The following is a 26,112-nucleotide window of genomic DNA, read 5'->3' as shown; positions in this document are numbered from 1 at the left end:
CCCCATATTCCCTCAGTATCATTTCCGACTTTCAGGCTTTCTAATGGTTTCGTTTTAGCACCCATTTTTCGATGACATGAACATATTGTGGCAACATGTAATTTTGGATCAGCGACAAGTCTATTAAAGTTAATTCTTGATTTACTGAAAAAAAAAAGTGATATTCATTCAAGGAAATTGTAATTTGCATGTAAATGCGCTCCTAAAAGCAATACTGGTTTAGGTTAGACACGGTAATATACAATAATGCAATGACAAAAACCTTAAATACCGCAGTTATAAAGGATCGACGACTTCTATTCTTTTTTTTTTTAATCACTTCGAATTCTATATTTAAATGTATGAAAATAGTAAGAAGACATTAAGCAAATGTTAGTGGAGGGTACACATATTTATCATTACATATATTTATCATGTTATGAAATTCTGAGAATGTTCACTTTACTATCAGTTTGGTTAAATGTTAGAAGATTCGCCAAGTATATGCCATGGCTAATGCCATGAGGCAGGCTATTGCCATGAGGCAGGTCGGAATGCATGTATGATAACCAAGTGTTAAGACCCTATTACAGCCTCTTACGATCATGTAAGGGTAAGGCAGTGGTTCCAATTCTTTTCATACACAGATCGTCCCAGAACCACATGGGGCACGCGACAGTACGATGGTGATAACGCGACAGTACGTTGGTGATAACGGGATCGATAGTACGATAATGAAATTTCGAAATCACGATACTACGTTAACGAAAACGCGATAATACGATTGTACGGTGAAAACGCGACAGTACGGTGGTGAAAACGCGATAGTGTATCGCATTATCATCATCGTACTACTGTATTTTCGTGTTTTCGTTAACGTAATATCGCGTTGTCGCGTTTTCGTTGTCGTAGTTTCGTGATTTAGCGTTTTCATTATCATGCGCACTATCGAGTTTCGCGTTTCAGATAAACACATTCAAAGGCGATGGCCCTAACGAAATTCCGTATTTATTAAATGAGCATTTCTACGCAGTGGCCTCCCTTTACAGATGCAGTAAGCTAGGGGAGACAATCGCTGCTCGCAGTTTGTCAAAGTGAAAGTAGACATCATAATTGCATCAGAGAAAATATCAAGATGAGACGTTTATTTTGTGGAAACAGGCATCTTTTACAACAGTTCGTCGGTCAACCGTCAAAACTAGTCAAAGAAATTCGCGAAAGTAAAACTATTGGTAAATATCAACTACATTTAATACACTGAAGTAGAATAGTATCCGGAATTGATAGTATTCGACCAAAGAAGTAAAATACTTTTTTGTAACTCTTTCATTCGACCAAATCTGCAAGATATTTGTAAAATGAAGGCTTTCTTCCTACTAACGTGTGAAATAATAATAATTGTTTAGAATTTTGAATAAGACTACCAGGTTATGGACTGAGGTAGGCTTATAGTCCAAATAATATGACGTTTAGGGACAGCATGGTAACTTGACTGGCCCAAAGGCTTAGTGGAATGGCCATTTAACTATAAAATATCAGCTGATAAAATACACCATTCCTATTAGTGGACCGAGTATGGCTAAACATGGTTTTATCTGCACTTCATCAATAGCAATTTAGCAATTTTAGGGTCCAAGTTCCTTTGGCATTCTTAAACAGCAAACCAATTTAAGTCGAATCCAAATTGTGTTCAGGTTTGATCCATTTTTAAATCTGCGCACCCGGTAAATGATCTCTGCTGGAAAGAAATCCTTAGAATTGCATATTTATATTCCTTTATCAAGCAGTCATGCCTTTTTTATCCAGCAGGCTAAGTACGCCACTCTGGTTTATAAGATATGGTAATCTTTTTAATTGATGCCAAATTTCCATAGTGTTTCTACAATCATCAATTTTGGTGCAAACTTCATTCACCCTGTTATTTTTGCCTTTTCAACAGTTTCCTTGTATTCATTTTATAAGACTGTCAGGGTCTCTAATTTGTAAAATGTTGTTTTCTTTGTTTGTGTTTCTTTCTGGTAATACCTTTTCTACTCTTTAAAAGTAGGTTTATTATGTAACTTCCTGTATGACATCTTCCAAAAGTGTTCCTAATGAATAAATTCATCACAGGGGCTCAAATGTTTACTGATTGTTAAACCGACAATTACAGGGAATTTAACTATGTAGAAATGAATTATTTACAGTGACAGGGTGTCAGCATCATTATGTGACAATTTTATACCTGAAAAGGTAAGCCATTTCACTCTGAATAGACAGTTATTTGAGCCGTGCCATGAGAAAACCAACATAGTGCGTTTGTGACCAGCATGGATCCAGACCAGCCTGCTCAGTCTGGTCAGGATCCATGCTGTTTGCTTTTAAAGCCTATTGCAATTAGAGAAACCATTAGCGAACAGCATGGATCCTGACCAGACTGCGCACATGCGCAGGCTTGTCTGGATCCATGCAGGTCGCAAAGCCACAATGTTGGTTTTCTCATGGCGCGGCTCATTTGTTCCAAACAACTTTCAGTATGACACATCCCTGCTTAAAAATGTAGCTCATAATTAAATGTGGAAATACAGTCTAACTTTGTTCACTCGAATTCTGATAATTCGAACGCCACACTTTGCTTGAAGTCATCGTCAGGTCCCGACAAAATCCCTATATAATGTATAATTTTTAATGGCTGGAACTACCGATAACTCGAACAAATTTTGACAGTCAGGTTGAGTTCAAGCGAATGAAGTTTAACTGTATGTCTCTGTGACATGACCAACCATGATTATCTCCCTTGCAGGTTTGAGATGCCGCTACATGTGCCAATCTGTGGAGAAATCCGGAGAGGCTAGAAGTATAGATCCAGCAGCCACCAGACAAAGTGGAGTCACATATTATCTAGATACACTTGCAGTTTCAAAAAAATTGCTAGAAAGAGGTAACTTTATCATTAATATTATAATACATCTGCAGAAATATGTGAGAATGGCTTTAACTTGATGTAGGGTAGTGTTTTTAACTTAATCATGCAAAAGATTAGCTTTGATTCCTCCAGAAGTATCAAGTTGCATGACATTATTACAACTTTATCCTGTCTGACACAATTTTTACAAAGAAGCAGTTTTTGAAGTTCACAGTTTTTGCATAGATTGATTTTTATTTACATTTATTTTACAGGAACTGTATATATGTTAGTTTACATAATAAATAGTCAAAACATACATGTGTGGTAATTGAAGTTATCAGGCAAATGCTGTTTTATAAGTTTAAAATCACCAAGAAAATAACACTTAGAAAATTATTGGAACACATTAATTTTATGCCAGCCAATATGCAAAGATCTGGTCAGTGATTTCTTGCTATTACTAAGTCCACAAAGGAAAAATTAGTTACTATTTCTATTGTGAAAGCTTAATGGAAATTTGTTATTGAAATGTTTAATATCGGAATGTCACCTGTTGAAATACTTTGCTAGTACTATCAGAATGTTGCCGATTGAAATGTTTAATATCAGAATGTCGGCTGTTGAAATGTTTACATGTAGTATCAGAATGTTGGCGATTGAAATGTTTAATATCAGAATGTTGGCTGTTGAAATATTTACTGAAAGTATCAGAATGTTGGCAATTGAAATGTTAAATATCAGAATGTTGGCTGTTGAAATATTTACTGGTAGTATCAGAATGTTGGCAATTGAAATGTTAATATCAAAATGTTGGCTGTTGAAATATTTACTGGTAGTATCAGAATGTTGGCAATTGAAATGTTAATATCAGAATGTTGGCTGTTGAAATATTTACTGGTAGTATCAGAATGTTGGTAATTGAAATGTTTAATATCAGAATGTCGGCTGTTGAAATATTTACTGGTAGTACCAGAATTTTGGCAATTGAAATTTTAATATTAGAATGTTGACTGTTTTCTGCTTTAAAAACATGTTTGAAATGGACATGAAGTTTAAAATCACCAAAAAAATTAGAAAAAATTAGAACACTAATTTTATGCCAGCTTATATGCAAAGATTTACTCGGTGATTTTGTGCTGTTACTAATACACAGTGGAAAAGTTTGTTGCTATTTCTGTTATGTAAGCATAATTGAAACCTGTTTAACTATCAGCAAGACAGATATCTGATCAGTCTAAGAATTGCTTTGTCTATGTCTTTAGGGTTTAATAGAGAGGAGGCTGAAGCCATGACAGAAGTTTTATCGGATGTTGTTGGGACTGTGATAGATCATCAAACAAAAATAATGGTCACAAAACTACAACAGGTAAACTTGCACACAAAAAAAAATGTTTAAAATGTTTAATATAAGAATGTTGGCTATTGAAGTGTATAATATCAGAATGTCAGCTATTGTAATGTGTAATATCAGAATGTCAGCTATTGTAATGTGTAATATAAGAATGTTGGCTATTGAAATGTTACACATCAGAATGTCAGCTATTGAAATGTTTAATATCAGATTGTCAGCTATTGAGATGTTTGATATCAGATTGTCAGCTATTGAATTGTTCCATGATTATCAGAATGTTGGCTATTTAAATGGTTAATATTAGAATGTTGGCTATTGAAATAATTAATGTTAGAGTGTCTGCTGTTGAAATAATTAATGTAAGAATGTTGGCTTTGAAATAATTAATATCAGAAGGCTAGCTATTGGAATAATTAATATAAGAATGTCAGCTATTGAAATAATTAATGTAAGAATACAGCTATTGAAAAAATTAATGTAAGAATATCCACTGTTGAAATAAGAAATATTTGTCAGCTAATAAGAATGTCAACTATTGAAATAATAAATATAAGAATTAAAACTTTTGAAATAATTGATATAAGAATGTCTGCTATTGAAATAGTTAAAATAAGAATGCCGACTATAGAAATAATCAATAGAATATTATCAGCTTTTGAAATGATCCGTATAAGAATTTCAGTAATTCAGAAATGGCAAGTCCTGTAGAACAACACAACTGAAAATATAAAATTTGTTTGTTGTTCTGAGATAGTTGATTTACTGAGGACTGATCTATTTAAAAAGAAAATATCAGCTTTAAAACTGAGGTTTTGCCTTACAAAGGTGTTGTTAACAGAATAGAATATTTGAGAGTAGATCTCTCCGCAGTTCAGTGATTAGTATCATTTTTATACTATTACATTTATTACACAATTGACTAAATTGAAGCTAGTAACTGTTATGCACTGTACACTGTGGCATATTGGTTTAGGCAGCCTCATTTAGTGCTTGGCATTAAAGGAAAGGATTGTGTTTACACTGCGAAGGTGTCGCGCTATTAAAACAAAATGGCTGGCCTTACCAAGACAAAATGGCTGGCCCTATTAAGACAAATGGCTGGCCCTATCAAGGCAAAATGGCTGGCCCTATCAAGACAAAATGGCTGGCCTTATAAAGACAAAACTCCTGGCCCTATAAAGACAAATGGCTGTCCCTATCAAGGCAAAATGGCTGGCACTCACAAGACAAAATGGCTGGCCTTATAAAGACAAAACTGCTGGCCCTATCAAGACAAATGGCTTGCCCTATCAAGACAAAATGGATGGCCCTTTCAAATCAACATGGCTAGCCTTTACAAGACAAAATGGCTGGCCTTACCAAGACAAAATGGCTGGCCCTATTTAGACAAATGGCTGGCCCTATCAAGGCAAAATGGCTGGCCCTATCAAGAGAAAATGGCTGGCCCTATCGAGAAAAAATGGTTTCCCCTATCAAGACAAAATGGCTGGCCCTTTCATATCAACATGGCTAGCCTTTTCAAGACAACATGGTTGGCCCTTTCAAAATAGGGAACAGTTTACTTTTTCTACACAATTTACCTGTGACTTTATAAAATTTATTAATACATACTTTTTGTACTGTAGTGCATGAATCACTCATGCGATTTCTGTTTTGGTTTTGATTTCCAGGAGATAATGGTCCAGCAGTTACTTGCGCAGATTGCTTCTGTGAAGAAAGACATGGTTATACTAGAGAAGAGTGAATTCACAATGATAAGAAATGATACTGAGGTAAAACATTGCACTTGAAATACTGTATATAACACTTGAAAAACTGTATATAACAATTGATACAGAGGTAAACATTGCACTTGAAAATACAGTATATAAGAAATGATACAGAGGAAAAACATTGCACATAAAATAGTGTATATAACAATTGATACAGAGGTAAACATTTCGCTTGAAAAAACAGTATATAAGAAATGATACAGAGGTAAAACATTGCACTTGAAATACTGTATATAAGAAATGATACAGAGGTAAACATTGCACTTGAAAATACAGTATATAAGAAATGATACAAAGGTAAACATTGCACTTGAAAATACTGTATATAAGAAATAATACAGAGGTAAACACTACACTTGAAAATACTGTATATAAGAAATGATACTGAGGTAAACATTGCACTTGAAAATACAGTATATAAGCAATGATACAGAGGTAAAACATGGCACATGAAATAGTGTATATAAGAAATGATACTGAGGTAAAACATTACACTTGAAAATACAGTAGATAAGAAATGATACAGAGGTGAAACATTACACTTGAAAAAAACAGTGTATAAGAAATGATATTGAGTCAAAACATTGCACTTGAAATACTGTATATAAGAAATGATACAGAGGTAAACATTGCACTTGAAATACTGTATAAACAATTGATACAGAGGTAAAACATTGCACTTGAAATACAGTATGTAAGAAATGATACAGAGGTCAACATTACACTTGAAAATACAGTATATAAGAAATGATACTGAGGTAAAGCACAACATTTGAAAATACAGTATATAAGAAATCATATGCACTTGAAAATACAGTACCGGTATATCAGAAATGATACAGAGGTAAAGCATTACACTTGAAAATACAGTATATAAGAAATGATATGCACTTGAAAATACAGTATATAAGAAATGATACAGAGGTAAATCATTACACTGGAAAATACAGTATATAGAAATGATACAGAGGTAATCATTACACTTGAAAATACAGTATATAAGAAATGATACAGAGGTAAAATATTACACTAGAAATACAGTATGTAAGAAATGATACTGCGGTAAAACATTACACTTGAAAATACAGTATGTTAGAAATGATACAGAGGTAAACATTGCACTTGAAAATACAGTATATAAGAAATGATACAGAGGTAAACACTACACTTGAAAATACAGTATATAAGAAATGATACAGAGGTAAAACACTACATTTGAAAATACAGTATATAAGAAATGAAACAGAGGTAAAACACTATGCTTGAAAATACAGTATATAAGAAATGATACAGAAGTAAACACTGCACTTGAAAATACAGTATATAAGAAATGATACTGAGGTAAACATTACACTTGAAAATACAGTATTTAAGAAATGATACAAAGGTTAAATAATACACTTTAAATACTGCATAAATTATAAGAAATAATACAGAGGTAAAACATTATACTTGAAAATACAATATGCATTTAACTGTTAAATTAAAATCAGGCCTTGACACAAACCTTTTTCAGTGGTGTCCCAGAAGGCCCCCTACCTGTAGACTTTGGTGTCTCTCACCAATACATGGGATCCCTCCAGTTTGAAAGGATGAAAATGTACTCAATCAAAACTGCTAAATCTTACATCATATTTATTTCTTTTCTTGTTTCGAATTAAATTCAGCAACAGTCTGTATGCTTTATTTTGTAACAATTGATATATGTAGTTACAGAATTTAAATTGAAGCAAGAAAAAAATAAATACGATTTAAGATTTAGCAGTTATCGTGAGATGAAAGCAACACTGGTTTCATATTTTTAGCTCACCTGTCACAAAGTGACAAGGTGAGCTTTTGTGATCGCACAGCGTCCGTCGTCCGTCCGTCCGTCCGTGCGTAAACTTTTGCTTGTGACCACTCTAGAGGTCACTTTTTTCACGGGGTATTTATGAAAATTGGTCAGAATGTTCAACTTAATGATATCTAGGTCAAGTTTGAAACTGGGTCACTTGCTGTCAAAAACTAGGTCAGTAGGTCTAAAAATAGAAAAGCCTTGTGACCTCTCTAGAGGCCATATTTTTTAAAAGATCTTCATGAAAATTGGTCAGAATGTTCACCTTGATGATATCTAGGTCAAGTTTGAAACTGGATCACGTGCCATCAAAAACTAGGTCAGTAGGTCAAATAAAAGAAAAACCTTGTGACCTCTCTAGAGGCCATATTTTTCATGGGATCTATATGAAAGTTGGTCTGAATGTTTATCTTGATGATATCTAGGTCAGGTTCGAAACTGGGTCAACTGTGGTAAAAAACTAGGTCAGTAGGTCTAAAAATAGAAAAACCTTGTGACCTCTCTAGAGGCCATACTTTTGAATGGATCTTCATGAAATTTAGTCAGAATGTTCACCTTGATGATATGTAGGTCAATTTCGAAACTGGGTCACGTGCCATCAATAACTAGGTCCGTAGGTCAAATAATAAAAAAACCTTGTGACCTCTCTAGAGGCCATATTTTTCATGGGATCTGTATGAAAGTTGGTCTGAATATTTATCTTGATGATATCTAGGTTAAATTTGAAACTGGGTCAACTGCAGTCAAAAACTAGGTCAGTAGGTCTAAAAATAGAAAAACCTTGTGACCTCTCTAGAGGCCATACTTTCGAATGGATCTTCATGAAAATTGGTCAGAATGTTCAGCTTGATGATATCTAGGGCAAGTTCGAAACTGGGTTACGTGCCTTCAATAACTAGGTCAGTAGGTCAAATAATAAAAAAAAAACTTGCGACCTCTCTAGAGGCCATATTTTTCATGGGATCTGTATGAAAGTTGGTCTGAATCTTGACGATATTTAGGTCTGGTTTGAAACTGGGTCAACTGCCGTCAAAAACTAGGTCAGTAGGTCTAAAAATAGAAAAACCTTGTGACCTCTCTAGAGGCCATACTTTTGAATGGATTTTCATGAAAATTGGTCAGAATGTTCACCTTGATGATATCTAGGTCAGATTTGAAACTGGGTCACGTGCCTTCAATAACTAGGTCAGTAGGTCAAATAATAAAAAAACCTTGTGACCTCTCTAAAGGCCATATTTTTCAATGGATCTTCATGAAAATTGGTCAGAATTTTTATCTTGATGATATCTAGGTCAGGTTCAAAACTGGGTCACATGAGCCCAAAAACTAGGTCACTGTCAAATAATAGAAAAAACGACGTCATACTCAGTTCAAAACTGGGTCATGTGGGAACAGGTGAGCGATTCAGGACTATTATGGTCCTCTTGTTTTGGTCAAGTATTCTGTTAGAATTAAGAAATCTTTGAATGTAACTCGGTATTTTATGTCCCTAATTTAATTTGAATAATGGGTGTCCCTCGCTAGAATTTGGGGTCCTCGGGATCCCGGAACACTGTTAGTGTCGAGGCCTTTTAATTATACAGTCTATTGTATTAGCAGTCACCTGCATATAGCATGACTCTGCATATAACATTCATCTGGTTCAACCATTGGAATTCCCTATACAGTGACCCTTTATATAGTGTGCCCCTGTCCAAGGCGGTGACAGACAGTACAAGTCAGCAAGATGCACTAGAATGGTCATTAAATCTCTTATTTGGGAAGATAAAAAGGTGCTGTCTATCCCACAGTACTATTGTAAACAAAGTTCTAGGCAGTTTGGTAGTCTAAACATTGTAAAAGTTGCAAGATAACTGTTTAATTTATTTGAGCCGTGCCATGGGAAAACCAACATAGTGGGTTTGCGACCAGCATGGATCCAGACCAGCCTGCACATCCGCACAGTCTGGTCAGGATCCATGTTGTTCGCCTTCAAAGCCTATTGCAATTAGAGAAACCGTTAGCGAATAGCATGGATCCTGACCAGACTGTGTGGATGCGCAGGCTGGTCTGGATCCATGCTGGTCGCAAACCCACAATGTTGGTTTTCTTATGGCGCGGCTCAAATTTTGTTTGTTTAAGTAAATCTTATGCGTAAGTTACTGTGGATAAAGACAATTGTTATAACATTTCCAAAGCAAAATCAATTTAATATTATAGCTGTAATCAAAGGATGTCAAAATTAAATCTGACTTTCATTACCTTCATTTACAAGACAGTATTTTCTTGAAGAAAGAGAAGAGTAAATAATCACATATTTGTGGAAAGAGAAACTGGTGTTAATTTTGTGTTGTTATATTGTACTATTAGATCACAGTATATCAGTTATTAAAAAAGATTTCATATGTTATATAATACAAAGAAGTGTTCATTGTAATAAACATTACACCATATGTACATAATAAACATTGTTACGTTGTAAACAAATATTGATGCCCTGAATAGAAAACCTGGATATAGTGGTCACCTGTCTACAGCAGTCACTTTCAGTCAGTCCATTCAATGACTGTTATAAACAGGTTAGACTATATTTGAGGAAAAATCAGCTCACAACTACAATTGATGCCTGGTAGCATTGATGGAGTAAAGGGCTTTTTCAAAACATTTTACAGGCTAGTGTCTTCTTTAACTTAGTTGTACTTATTTGAATGATTTTGTTTGTGTGCTGGGTACAGGCTTTATTCTATGTTTTCTGGATAAATGACTGTAGGTCATTACTTTCGGGTTGTGCTGACCTACTTTATTAAGGTTAAATTCGGTTTAAAATTCTTTTGAATGTTCATGATATGTAACAAAATTACTGGATATTTTTCAGAAACAAGGAATTCTGATTAAACATTTAGAGGGTCAGTTAGAAGACGGCATAAAGAAATTAGAAGGTCAGGTTAAACTGGACATCAACTTAGAAAAATCCAGAGCTGTTGAAGCTGTAAGTAATAATGTGTAAAAATTATGAATACATTTATCTAGTTTATGAACAAAACTGATTGGAGAAATTTCTGGTTTTTGATATGAAATGGGTTTTTTCTCTGTGTTTCAGCATTGGCATTCTGATTCAGTTATAAAACCACATTGAATTGTCACATTATTCTTAGCAGCTGGAGATAATGAAGTTCTGAGATAGAAGATAGTCTCTTTTGTTTGTTCAACATTTCAAAATATTAATGTTCTATATATGCAGGGTTTTGTCTGGAAATGCTAATTTTTAAAATAACTTGGCATGAATATGTACCACAGTAAGACGACGTGTCGCGCGCAAGACCCAGGTCCGTAGCTCAAAGGTCAAGGTCACACTTAGACGTTAAAGGTCATTTTTCATGATAGTGCATTCGTGTCTGGTCCATATCTTTGTCATCCATGGATGGATTTTCAAATAACTTGGCATGAATGTGTACCACAGTAAGACGATGTGTCGCGCCAAGACCTAGGTCCATAGCTCAAAGGTCAAGGTCACACTTAGACGTTAAAGGTCATTTTTCATGATAGTGCATTGATGGGCGTGTCCGGTCCATATCTTTGTCATTCATGCATGGATTTTAAAATTATTGGGCATGAATGTGTACCACAGTAAGACGACGTGTCGCGCGCAAGACCCAGGTCCGTAGGTCAAAGGTCCTAAACTCTAACATTGGCCATAACTATTCATTCAAAGTGCCATCGGGGGCATGTGTCATCCTATGGAGACAGCTCTTGTTACTCATTTCATGCCTTTGGTGCCGAAAACCAGGGTGGCAAATATTGTTTCAATTGTCTGTCCATCCATAATTCTGTTCATCACACTTCCTTTTGTACTCAACTCCTGCTATAGTTTTCTTCAAATTCAAATGAAACTTTGTATACATCATCAGCATAAAGTGGACATGCACACATTACATAGACTTCAATGTCCGAACATGAATTTCGTGTCTATGATATATAGGTCAGGTTCAAAACTGGATTTTTTTTAGGTTAAAAACTAGGTTACTAGGTCAGATTATAGAAAAACCTTGTTAAATTTCTAGAGGCCACACTTTCTACCATATTTGATAGATTATTTGTTTCAGTGAAATCTAGAACGCTTTTGAAACTGGGTTGTCAAGGGTTAAAAACTAGATCACTAGGTCAAATAACAAAAAAGAATTTGTTTACACTCTAGAGGCCATATTTTCTGTTTGATCTTCATAAAAGTTTATCAGGTTGTTTGTCTTTATAATCCAGGTTAACTTCAAAAATTGGTTATCTGAGGTAAAAAACTAGGTCACTAAGTTGAATCATAGGAAAACCTTGCTAACATCCTAGAGGCCTCATGTTCTATCCGAGCATCATAAATATTTCTTAGAATATTTGTTTCAGTGAAATCTAAGATTGTCCTGAAACTGGATTACCTGAAGGTCAAAAATTAGGTCACCAGGTTAGTTCACTAAAAATCCTAATTTAGGTCACTAGGTTAATTTACTAAAATCCTGTTTATTTTCCAAAGGCCACATTTTATGCCTGATATTTAGGAAATTTCTATCATTTGGAATGGAACTTGGTACATATCATCAATATTCATATCCAGATATTATTTATTTTAGTTATTCCCCTTTTTAGCTCACCTGTCACAAAGTGACAAGGTGAGCTTTTGTGATCGGGCAGCGTCCGTCGTCTGTGCGTGCGTGCATAAACTTTTGCTTGTGACCACTCTAGAGGTCACATTTTTCATGGGATCTTTATGAAAGTTGGTCAGAATGTTCATCTTGATGATATCTAGGTCAAGTTCGAAACTGGGTCATGTGTGGTCCAAAACTAGGTCAGTAGCTCTAAAAAATCCTTGTGACCTCCCTAGAGGCCATATTTTTCAATGGATCTTCATGAAAATTGATCAGAATGTTCACCTTGATGATATCCAGGTCAAGTTCGAAACTGGGTTACGTGCCATCAAAAACTAGGTCATTAGGTCAAATAATAGGAAAACCTTGTGACCTCTCTAGAGGCGATATTTATCATGGGATCTGTATGAAAGTTGGTCTGAATATTCATCTTGATGATATCTAGGTTAAGTTCGAAACTGGGTCAACTGCAGTCAAAAACTAGGTCAGTAGGTCTAAAAATAGAAAAACCTTGTGACCTCCCTAGAGGCCATATTTTTCAATGGATCTTCATGAAAATTGGTCAGAATGTTCACCTTGATGATATCTATATCAAGTTCGAAACTGGGTCACATGCGGTCAAAAGCTAGGTCAATAGGTCTAAAAATAGAAAAACCTTGTGACCCCTCTAGAGTCCATACTTTTCAATGGATCTTCATGAAAATTGATCAGAATGTTCACTCTGATGATATCTAGTTCAAGTTCGAAACTGGGTCAAGTGCCCTCAAAAACTAGGTCAGTAGGTCATATAATAGAAAAACCTTGTGACCTCTCTAGAGGCGATATTTTTCATGGGATCTGTATGAAAGTTGGTCTGAATATTCATCTTGATGATATCTAGGTCAAGTTTGAAACTGGGTCAACTGCGAACAAAAACTAGGTCAGTAGGTCTACGTTGTCCGTGTCCATGCGTAAAGTTTCGCTTGTGACCACTCTAGTTTAAGATCCAGCCTTGAAATTTGGATGACATGTACAGTTTTGTACTCCAATCTTTAAACTGTCTTTCAGTGATCATAAATGTGACCTACTGATCTAATATTTTAGCATCAGTTTGCCATTTGAAACATGTGGTTCAGTATACTCAGGTGAGCGATTCAGGGTCATCATGACCCTCTTGTTTAGACATGGCCATACCACAGCTATGTCTGTACCTTGTGTACTCAACTTAACAGGTTAAATAAAATGTGGTGCACTTCATCAGCATTAAGTGGACATGCTCATATAACTTGAACTTCCATGTCTGATTATTATGTTTTGAGTTATGCCCCTTTCTTGGACAAAACCATATTACAGTTGCATATGTACTCCTACAGTTTCCATCCATCAGCATGAAGTAGACATGCACATATTGTCTGGACTTTCATGTCAGATGTCTTTTTTAGCTCACCTGAGCCAAAGGCTCATGGTGAGCTTTTGTGACTGCTCAGTGTCCGTCATCCGTCGTGTGTCATCCGTCGTGTGTCCGTCAACATTTTCTAAAAAAATCCTTCTTGAAAACCACTGGGCAGAATTACACCAAACTTCATAAGAATGATCCTTGGGTGGCCCCCTTTCAAACTTGTTCAAAGAATTGAATTCCATGCAGAACTCTGGTTGCCATGGCAACCGAAAGGAAAAACTTTAAAAATCTTCTTGTCCAAAACCACAGGGCCTAGGGCTTTGATATCTGGTGTGTAGCATCATCTAGTTGTACTCTACCAAGATTGTTCAAATTATCCCCCTAGGGTCAAAAATGGCCCCGCCCCGGGGGTCACATGGTTTATATAGACTTATAAAGGGAAAACTTTTAAAATCTTCATGTACAAAACCACACAGCCTAGGGCTTTGATATTTAGTATGTAGCATCATCTAGTGGTCCTCTACTAAGATTGTTCAAATTATCCCCCTAGGGTCAAATATGGCCCCGCCCCGGGGGTCCCAAGTTTTACATAGATTTATATTGGGGAAAAAAAATTTAAAATCTTCTTGTCTGAAACCATAAGACTTAAGCCTTTGATATTTGGTTTGTAGCATTGTCTTATGGTTCTCAACCAAAATTGTTCAAAATGTACCCCCTTGGGTGAAAAGAGGCCCTGCCCTGGGGGTCCCAAGTATTATAGAGACTTATATAGGTTATATAGGAAAAAAAACTTTAAAAATCTTCTTGTCTAAAACCACATGACCTAGGCTTTTGATATTTAGTATAATGCATTGCCTAGTAGTCCTCTACCAAAATTGTTCAAATTATTCCCCTGGAATTGAAAGAGGCCCTGCCCTGGGGCCATTTAGTTATTATATGAGTTATATAGGAAAAAATACTTAAATAATTATCTGATCCCATTTCCAAGACTGTTTAATTATAATTACCTGATGATCCCAAGTAATATGATGTCACTTGACTGTGAGCTTGACCTGCTGACCTTCTTTCTTGTTTTTTAAGATACAGCCTTTAAATTTGGACGACATACACAGTTTTGCACACCGATCATAAAACCGAATTTCATTGACCATGAATGTGACCTACTGACGTTCTTAATATTTTAGCATCAGTTTGACATTTGGAACATGTAGCTCATATTACTCAGGTGAGCGATCCAGGGTCATCATGACCCTCTTGTTTATTTTAGTTTGCCCCCTTTCTGACTATTTATTTTATTCTGTCAGGCATATTCATGGGGCATGTGCCTTACAGTATTTTGCCAAAGGGATTAGACATAGATTAATCTAAACATATGAAAAGTTTCATTAAAATCTGTATCGCAGAACTTTTTGTGTTTGCGACATTATCATCAAAAGTGCAATTTTCACATAATATGTTTTATAATTATAATGACTAGAGTTGTACTTACCATAACTATATGAATTATCTTATATATAAATCCACGAATGTAACACATAAATGTGATATTTGTATGGACCCAAAGTGTTTGATGGATTGTGTTTAACAATATTCTATTGTTTGTTAGCTCACCTGAGCAATGCTTAGGTGAGTTTTTCTGATCGCTCAATGTCCGGCATCTGTCGTCCGTCGTCTGTCGTCTGTCAACATTTAGCTTGTGTATGCGATAGAGGCTGTATTTTTCAATTGATCTTCATGAATTTTGGTCAGAATGATAACCTTGATGAATCTAGGCCGAGTTCGAAAATGGGTCATCTGGGGTCAAAAACTAGGTCACTAGGTCAAATCAAAGAAAAACCTTGTGTATGCGATAGAGGCTGTATTTTTCAATTGATCTTCATGAATATTGGTCAGAATGATTGCCTTGATGAAATCTAGGCCGAATTCGAAAATGGGTCATCTCGGATCAAAAACTAGGTCACTAGGTCAAATCAAAGAAAAACCTTGTGTATGCGATAGAGGCTGTATTTTTCAATTGATCTTCATGAATATTGGTCAGAATGATTGCCTTGATGAAATCTAGGCCGAGTTTGAAAATGGGTCATCTCGGGTCAAAAACTAGGTCACTAGGTCAAATCAAAGAAAAACCTTGTGTATGCGATAGAGGCTGTATTTTTCAATTGATTGTCATGAATATTGGTCAGAATGATTGCCTTAATGAAATCTAGGACGAGTTCAAAAATGGGTCATCTCGGGTCAAAAACTAGATCACTAGGTCAAATCAAAGAAAAACCTTGTGTATGTGATAGAGGTTGTATTTTTCAATCGATCTTCATGAATATTGGTCAGAATGATTGCCTTGATGGAATCTAGGCTGAGTTCGAAAATGGGTCATCTTGAGTCAAAAACTAGGTCACTAGGTCAAATCAAAGAAAAACCTTGTGTATGCGATAGAGGCTGTATTTTTCAATTGATCTTGATGAATATTGGTCAGAATGATTGCCTTGATGAAATCTAGGCCGAATTCGAAAATGGGTCATCTCTGATCAAAAACTAGGTCACTAGGTCAAATCAAAGAAAAACCTTGTGTATGCGATAGAGGCTGTATTTTTCAATTGATCTTCATGAATATTGGTCAGAATGATTGCCTTGATGAAATCTAGGCCGAGTTTGAAAATGGGTCATCTCGGGTCAAAAACTAGGTCACTAGGTCAAATCAAAGAAAAACCTTGTGTATGCGATAGAAGCTGTATTTTTCAATTGATTGTCATGAATATTGGTCAGAATGATTGCCTTAATGAAATCTAGGACGAGTTCAAAAATGGGTCATCTCGGGTCAAAAACTAGGTCACTAGGTCAAATCAAAGAAAAACCTTGTGTATGTGATAGAGGCTGTATTTTTCAATTGATCTTCATGAATATTGGTCAGAATGATTGCCTTGATGGAATCTAGGCCAAGTTTGAAAATGGGTCATCTTGAGTCAAAAACTAGGTCACTAGGTCAAATCAAAGAAAAACCTTGTGTATGCGATAGAGGCTGTATTTTTCAATTGATCTTGATGAATATTGGTCAGAATGATTGCCTTGATGAAATCTAGGCTGAGTTCGAAAATGGGTCATCTCGGGTCAAAAACTAGGTCACTAGGTCAAATCAATGAAAAACCTTGTGTATGCGATAGAGGCTGTATTTTTCAATTGATCTTCATGATTATTGGTCAGAATGATTGCCTTGATCAAATCTAGGCCGAGTTTGAAAATGGGTCATCTCTGGTCAAAAAGTAGGTCACTAGGTCAAATCAAAGAAAAACCTTGTGTATGCGATAGAGGCTGTATTTTTTAATTTATCTTCATGAATATTGGTCAGAATGATTGCCTTGATGAAATCTAGGCCAGTTTTGAAAATGGGTCATCTCGGGTCAAAAACTAGGTCACTAGGTAAAATCAGTGAAAAACCTTGTGTATGCGATAGAGGCTGTATTTTTCAATTGATCTTCATGGATATTGGTGAGAATGATAACCTTGATGAAATCTAGGCCGAGTTCGAAAATGGGTCATCTCTGATCAAAAACTAGGTCACTAGGTCAAATCAAAGAAAAACCTCGTGTATGCGATAAAGGCAAAAAATTTTCAACTGATCTTCATGAAATTTTGTCTGAGTGGTTGCCTTGATGAAATCTAGGTCACGTTCCAATATGGGTAGTCTTGGGTCAAAAACTAGGTCACTAGGTCAAATCAAAGAAAACCTTGTGTATGTGATAGAGGCTGTATTTTTCAGTTGGTCTTCATGAAATTTGGTCAGAATGATTGTCTTGATAAAATCTAGGTCAGTTTTGAATATGGGGCTTCTGGGATCAAAGAGTAGGTCACTAGGTCAAATCAAAGGAAAAGCTTGTATATGCGATAGAGGCTATATTTTCCAACTGATCTTGTTGAAATTAAGCCAGAATGATTATCTTGATGAAATCTAGGTCAGTTTCGAATATGGATCATCTAAGATCAAAAAGCAGGTCACTAGGTCAAATCAAAGAAAAACTTTGTGTATGCGATAGAGGCTATATTTTTCAACTGATCTTCATGAAATTTGGTCAGATTGATAGCCTTGATGAAATCTAGGTCAAGTTCGAATATGGGTCATCTGGGGTCAAAAACTAGGTCACTAGATAAAATCAAAGAAAATACTTATTTATACTGAATATTTTTGCTCCAATTTTAATGATAATTGGTCAGAATATATTTTTCCATAAAATCACTAGGTCAAACATGTTTACACTGTTTAATATGTTGTTTTATGGTGTGTTCCTCAGGTGAGCGACCTAGGGCCATCTTGGCTGTCTTGTTTTATGTTTCAGCATGCTTTGAATGAGAAACAGCTCCAGGCTTTGATAAACAGAATGGATGTAGATGTATGTATTTTACTTGAGTTTACACTAAATTTGTATAACTATTCTCTAACATGGGAGTGTCTCCAGGCTGTGTGGTTCAAAAATTTGCTAACTGAGTCACGTGCCCCTAATTATTCCAAGTTAAACCTCTGCAGGGATGATTTTTAGAAAATGTTCTTGACCCCTTTTAGGGTCCACTAGAGATAAAAATATAAAAAAGGTCCACTAGAAATAAAAATATAAAAAACTTGTCATTGACTTCTTCTGGTGAACTGCTTCATCCTTATCAAAGTTGGTCTGAGTATCATTATAAGGTCCTCGCTCAGTTTAGTTCCAATGGGGGCACTTGACCCCTTTTAGGGGCCATTAAAGCTAAAACAGAAATACCTTTAAAAAAATTCTTCTCATGAAGTGCTTGATGGATCTTCATCTATCCTGGTCTGTAGCATTTTTATTAAGTCCTCTGTCAAATGTCTTTAACTATGGGCATTTTTCACCTCTAGGGGGCCACTAGAGCTAAAAATGGAAAAGTCTTTAAATGATTTCTCTCTTGAACCACTTGGCAGATCTGTATTGAACTTGGTCTGAAACATCCTTGTAAGGTTCTCTAATATAGATGGAGGCACTTGACCTATTTTACGTTTTTCATTCTAAACACAGTTGTAACCATTCAAGATTCAGTGTCTCATACGTATATTCAAGGTCAGATAGTCAAGGTCAAATGAGAGACTTACTTAGGCCCACAGGAAATTTAGCTGTAAATTGCAAAGTCATTGTTATACCCCAGCAAAACAAGTTGTTTGTGTTTTGTTCATTTTTAGCTCACCTGTCACAAAGTGACAAGGTGAGCTTTTGTGATCGCGCGGTGTCCGTCGTCCGTCCGTCCGTCCGTGCGTGCGTGCGTCCGTAAACTTTTGCTTGTGACCACTCCAGAGGTCACATTTTTCATGGGATCTTTATGAAATTTGGTCAGAATGTTTATCTTGATGATATCTAGATCAAGTTCGAAACTGGGTCACGTGCCTTTAAAATCTAGGTCAGTAGGTCTAAAAATAGAAAAACCTTGTGACCTCTCTAGAGGCCATATATTTCACAAGATCTTCATGAAAATTGGTCAGAACGTTCACCTTGATGATGTGTAGGTCAAGTTCGAAACTGGGTCACGTGCTATCAAAAACTAGGTCAGTAGGTCAAATAATAGAAAAACCTTGTGACCTCTCTAAAGGCCATATTTTTCATGGGATCTGTATGAAAGTTGGTCTGAATGTTCATCTTGATGATATCTAGGTCAAGTTCGAAAATGGGTCATGTGGGGTCAAAAACTAGGTCAGTAGGTCTAAAAATAGAAAAACCTTGTGACCTCTCTAGAGGCCATATTTTTCATGGGATCTGTATGAAAGTTGGTCTGAATGTTCATCTTGATGATATCTAGGTCAAGTTCAAAAATGGGTCATGTGCGGTCAAAAACTAGGTCAGTAGGTCTAAAAATAGAAAAACCTTGTGACCTCTCTAGAGTCCATACTTGTGAATGGATCTCCATAAAAATTGGTCAGAATGTTCTCCTTGATGATATCTAGGTCAAGTTTGAAACTGGGTCACATGCCTTAAAAAACTAGGTGAGTAGGTCAAATACTAAAAAACCTTGTGACCTCTCTAGAGGCCATACTTTTCATGGGATCTGTATGAAAGTTGGTCTGAATGTTCATCTTGATGATATCTAGGTCAAGTCTGAAACTGGGTCAACTGCGGTCAAAAACTAGGTCAGTAGGTCTAAAATGATTAAAATCTTTTGACCTCTCTAGAGGCCATATTTTTCAATGGATCTTCATGAAAATTGATCTGAATGTTCACCTTGATGATATCTAGATCAGTTTCGAAACTGGGTCACGTGCGGTCAAAAACTAAGCCAGTAGATATAAAAATAGAAAAACCTTGTGACCTCTCTAGAGGCCATATTTTTCATGAGATCTTCATGAAAATTAGTGAGAATGTTCACCTTGATGATATCTAGGTAATGTTCAAAACAGGGTCACGTACCTTCGAAAACTAGGTCAATAGGTCAAATAATAGAAAAACCTTGTGACCTCTGTAGAGACCATATTTTTCAATGGATCTTCATGAAAATTGGTCAGAATTTTTATCTTGATAACATCTAGGTCAAGTTCAAAACTGGGTCACATGAGCTCAAAAACTAGGTCACTATGTCAAATAATAGAAAAAACGTCATACCCAAAACTGGGTCATGTGGGAAGAGGTGAGCGATTCAGGACCATCATGGTCCTCTTGTTTGGTGGTGGGTACTATACTGGTATATCACATGCTATATGGTATTCCTTCATAACATCATTCATGCATACTTTAGTCATTGACCACACAATCCAATGTTACATATCTTATGACAGCCCCTAATATTTTCAGTGTTACCCATTTAACCATCCAGCAATCCCCATTTCTTCAAGCATCTGCTGGTCATTGTTATAATTAAATCAGATAACAGAATAATTGTTAAGTTTGTTAACCTTTACCCTGCTAAATTTCTAAAATGGATTGGTCCATCATTCATTTTGGGCAGTGTCACTTGTTTGTTTGAAGGGGTCTTCACTGAAAATTGACTGACCAAATAGCGAACAGTGCAGACCAAGATGAACCTGCATGGATGTGCAATCTCATCATAGTCTGAACTGGTTGCAAAGGCAAAATCACTTGCCGCCAGCAGGCTAAAGGTTGATTTCAGTGTAAAAAAAACTTGAATAGTTTGAGAAGATGATGACCTTATTAATCATTGTATTGGTTTTGTTACAAATGTCAGTTTTTAACTTTCTACTGTAAGATATTTTTGTTAGTGTAATAAAATAAATATTACATGTATGTGAGAATTGCATGAATATTGTCAACCCTCAAAGCTGAATATCACCCTCAGCTTGACCTTGTTTGATATTCATTTGCTCAGGTTGAAAATACTCGTGTCATATTCGTCTTCATCCTCAACTGTTTTATTTATGTTTACTATCTCAAATTTTATAGGAGTTAAGGAAAATCTTTTTTTTGTTCTTTTCCAGCGATGGGTCGCATGAAATAAAACTGTTTACAAGAGTAACCTAATGTACTCTATGTATTTGCAGCATGCCAAAACTGAAAAGAATTTACAGGCATTAGAAAACAAAATAGAAGTATCAGTCTCCAACATTAGAACACAGAATGAGAAAAATAGAAATGACGTACAAAAATATCTAATGGGTAAGTTGCAGGTATAAAATTCTGAAGTCATCTTTTAGTACATGAACCTGATTGGAGTAAGTGATTGGGCATAAAAACAAGAGCACCGCCTTGCGTGTGCAGACGCTCATCTGATATTTTTGTCTCTGTATAGTAGAAATATTGACCTACCCATGCTTTTCTAAGTCCAAAAAGGGCCATAATTCTTACAAAAAGCAGGATGGAGTTCTGTTTCTTGATATACAGAGTCAGCTTATCATGGTTAACAACTGATGCAAGTTTCAAAGCAATAGCTTTGATAGTTTAGAAGAAAAGTTTACCTAAACATAAAACTTAACCAAGAAATCTGATATTTTCTAAGTCCAAAAGGGGCCATAATTCTTACAAAAAGCAGGATGGAGTTATGTTTCTTGCTGTACAGGGTCAACTTATGATGGTGAACAAGTGTTGCAAGTTTTAAAGCAATAGCTTTGATAGTTTAGGATAAAAGCTGACCTAAACATAAAACTTAACCAAGAAAACTGAATTTCTAAGTCCAAAAGGGGCCATAATTCTTACAAAAAGCAGGATGGAGTAATGTTTCTTGCTGTATGGGGTCAGCTTGTGATGATGAACAAGTGTTGCAAGTTTTAAAGCATTAGCTTTGATAGTTTAGGAGAAAAGCTGACCTAAACATAAAACTTAACCAAGAAATCTGATATTTTCTAAGTCCAAAAGGGGCCATAATTCTTACAAAAAGCAGGATGGAGTAATGTTTCTTGCTGTATGGGGTCAGCTTGTGATGATGAACAAGTGTTACAAGTTTTAAAGCATTAGCTTTGATAGTTTAGGAGAAAAGCTGACCTAAACACAAGTTTTAACCAAGAAATCTGATATTTTCTAAGTCCAAAAGGGGCCATAATTCTTGCAAAAAGCAGGATGGAGTTATGTTTCTGGCTGTACAGAGTCAGCTATTGATGGTAAACAAGTGTTGCAAGTTCAAAGCAATAGCTTTGATAGTTTAGGAGAAAAGCTGACCTAAACATAAAACTTAACCAGGCAATGCCGACGCCTACACTGATCAAGTGATGACAGTAACTCATTTTTTTTCTCAAAAAATCAGATGAGCTAAAAATTGTTTTTTTTTCCGGTAACATGCTCATAAAAATTAGGGTAGGTAGGTCAGTAAATTTTTTATTTTTTTTATTAAGTGGGACTTTTCGGAAATTATTTTTGTGTCAAAAAAAGAATACAAATAAGGGAGTTATGCCTTTAGAGCATCAGTAAGTTGATTTCTAACATCACTGACCATGTATAAAGCATAAAAAGTGCAGTTTTGCAACTTTTTATTAAAAAGTTTTAAAAAACTTCTCCAAGGCAAACATTGTCAGGCCAAAAATTTAGGGTAAGTCGGGATACTGGAAAGCCTTGTATCACAGTGGTTCAAGCCTTGTAATGTTGAATACTTAATCAGAAGAGGCCATCTTGTTAGCTTGCAAAATGGGAATTGATCTGCCTTTTCAAGACATATTGTGCAGAAGAGTGTAGGATAAAATCTCCCCCGGCAAAATGGCTTAAACTGCCAAATCCCTCCTTTTGGTTTTCATTAATAGTAGTACATTTTCATGTAAAATATTAGATGCAAAATTTTGCAGCTAGTTAATCTTTTTAATTTTAATTATCTTAAGGAAAAGTCAAAAAATGAAATCTCTGTCTAACTGATTGGGGTGGAGGGCATGGAAAGGGAGTGATGTAAAGATGTAAAGTCAGTTGCATTGGATATGACTTAATTTAGGTAGTGCACCTTTTTCTTCATGATAACAATGCCACATGTTCCATAGCAAAAGACAGAAATAAACTCATGCTGTTACCTTGTGTCATGATTGCTAATTTACTTGTTGTTGTTGTTTTTCAGGGTTAGTTCTATCAGGGGCCACAGTATTCTTGGCATATCTTCGACTGATTGCATGATGATTGCTCATTTTCTCCAGTACTTACAGTGCCAAATTGTAGACTTTTTATGACTGAAGAATCTTTGCAAGATAAACCACGTCTCTGACAAGTTTGGTTTCTGTGTTATTTTTCATATACATTGTAAATGAGTATGTCCAATTGTGTTTATATACAAAGAAAGCAACTGTGAGGCTTGAGAGTGAAAAAGGTCAAGAGCGGAGGTAAAAAATAATAAATAACGTATGTAGCCTTGTTTTTACATAAATCAATAATTAATACACTTGTAGTATTAATTACCATGTACCGGATCTTAAAGATGGCAAAAACATAGATGTTGTATTGTTTCAGCTGCAAACTAGTTGCTGTATGTATATTTATTTAGGCTGTTCCATGATGACAAAACCGGTGTTAGTGACAAAAAATCAAAATGGAGATAACAAAATATTCATGAAGAACATTCTTTTATCTTTCAAATCTGAACTATTTCAAGAGTTACAATGATTTGAAGTAAGTCACCGAAGACATTTTGAGACGTGACATTAAGAATGTCATGAAAGCAGTATCACGTCGCCAGGCATGGCATGCCTTTTTCAAGTTATTAAAGCAACAACTTTTGCACATCACTTACTAAACATTATACGTTTGAATATTTAGGAAAAGTTTAAAATGATTTTACTAAGAAATAACTTAACCGAATATTTTTAGTTTCATCACCAGCCTTTTATGTACACACCTCTATATTTTCATAATACATGGGTGCTTCGGAATTTCCATTGCCATGACAACACAAATGACATTTGTTTGTAAAATATGATATAATTTAATTTTCCTTAGATAACTGTAATTACAATATACTTGTTTCTAGTTTTTGCATGAACATATAAGAAAAACTACAATTTTTCAGTATTTTAAACTGTCATGCAATATTTATATTATGTCACTAATACTGGTTTTCTCATGGAACATCCCATATATATACACAATCCATCAAACACTTTGGGTCCATACATATATCACATTTATCTGCTTAAAATCATGGGTTATTATTGATCGTTTTGGCAGGTTTTTCGTCCTACATGCAGTATTCTCCTTCAATCTTTTTACACAGATATTTCATTACTGTGCAGATGCAGACAAATAATTAATGATTTTTGCAAATAAAAGGAAGAATTGTTTGAGTAAGTTCTTCAGTCTGAGATATAAGACATGAATAAAGACACAAGTTTCAATATCTAAATCTGTATTTATGGCAAATGCAAGCGAAATGCTTATAATTATGCAATTTTTTATGTTGTTTTTTGTGTTATATATTGTGATGATATTAAGTGTTAAAATATGTTTTTAATTTGTTGATAAATGAATCACCGTTTTCAGTGGGCATATATGACAGGCACGCACATAGAGTGTCACCAAGGTTACATATGTAAATGTCAGTCTAATGGAGATACTATAATTGTTAAACCACTGCCTAATTATCTGACCTGTCAATCATTGGTACATGTATGTATAATTACTCACTGTGCATGCAATATTGTTTTTATTCTAACATTCTGCTCACTGCATTAGCACTCCATTGGTTGTGTTTTTCTTCTAGAGATCTCAGGAAAACTTTGATATTAATTTGAAATACTTTTTATTTCATGGGTAAAGAAATACACAAGAGTGGAGTTTGCCATAAAATATAAGCCAAAAGTTATTACTGCCACCTATAGGGACCTTTAGAATGAAACATAATTTATACTGGTACTTACTCAATAAGAAAGAAACACTGTGTAATGGAACTGGTTTTGGTTCATGATAGAACTAGTATGCTTGCAAAGGCCCCGTCCGACAAGCATGCATGCATGCATCACACAAACGCGCACCATTTTGAATTCCGTGATAATCAAAAGAGATGCAGCCATTATTTATACATAAGTGTATTACCTCATTTTTGAAATGTTGTTACTAAAAAATATTTGAAAACTATATACACTTGTCTTAACCCTTAACCTGCTGGCGGCAAGTGATTCTGCCTTTGCGACCAGTGCAGACCAAGATCAGCCTGCACATCCGTGCAGTCTGATCATGGTCTGCACTGTTCGCTATTCAGTCAGTAAATTTTCAGTGAACACCCCTTCAAATGATAAATGGTATTGCCCAAATTGAATGAAAGACCAGTTCATTTTAGAAATTTAGCAGGCTAAGGGTTAATTAAGTTCAGATATACTGTATCAAGATGATATTATTATTTTCATTATTATTATTATTATTATTACTATCATTTGAAATGTTGTGAACTGAGCTTTTTGTCAAGGTATTTAATATCTGGTTCAGTTGTGATTGTAGTTTACACCAACGTATGTATGTATTAAAAAATTCAAAGAAAAGTTTGTTAGTATTTAATTCAGAGAAAACCGTTATCATATGTTAGATAATTTCTCCCAAGAAACCTTGTTGAACAATATGCTATTTGGATGTATTTCATTGATGTTGTCTTGTAGTCATATTTAAAGCTACTTGCCCACTGTTTGAGTGAACTTTTTCAACATGTTTATTTTCATGAAGTTTTCCGTAGTGTGTATATATATTCTTTATGTATATATGACACTGAAAAATGATAAAGTGGATGAAAATAAAAGTTAGATATTGGTAAAAATGCAAGAAGAAAGTCATTTTTCTGCACTTTAAAGTACTCACTTTTTAAAAATTATTTTTCGCCTAAAATGTGTTGGTTAGTCCCTTTAAAAATCTATGCAAGTTTCATGGCAATATTTACATCACCATACAGCTACCAAAAAAGAGTGCTACCA

At 35.2% G+C, this 26,112-nt stretch overlaps 1 protein-coding gene across 1 annotated transcript; it reads left to right on the top strand.

Moving 5' to 3' along the window:
• The first annotated feature begins 940 nt into the window (after window positions 1-940).
• LOC123549769 (mitochondrial calcium uniporter regulator 1-like) lies at window positions 941-25,689 on the top strand. The gene is made up of 8 exons (XM_045338125.2): window positions 941-1,211; window positions 2,762-2,899; window positions 4,129-4,232; window positions 5,888-5,989; window positions 10,678-10,791; window positions 18,140-18,193; window positions 21,295-21,409; window positions 23,283-25,689. The coding sequence occupies exons 1-8, from the start codon at window positions 1,115-1,117 to the stop codon at window positions 23,336-23,338; spliced, it is 780 nt and encodes a 259-aa protein (XP_045194060.1). The 5' UTR covers window positions 941-1,114; the 3' UTR covers window positions 23,339-25,689.
• Window positions 25,690-26,112: the final 423 nt, after the last annotated feature.

The sequence above is a fragment of the Mercenaria mercenaria genome, chromosome 6 (assembly GCF_021730395.1).
Source record: "Mercenaria mercenaria strain notata chromosome 6, MADL_Memer_1, whole genome shotgun sequence".
Lineage (NCBI taxonomy): Eukaryota > Metazoa > Mollusca > Bivalvia > Venerida > Veneridae > Mercenaria > Mercenaria mercenaria.
The sequence above is the reverse complement of the archived record's forward strand: the minus strand, read 5'-3'. Positions and strand labels throughout refer to the sequence as shown.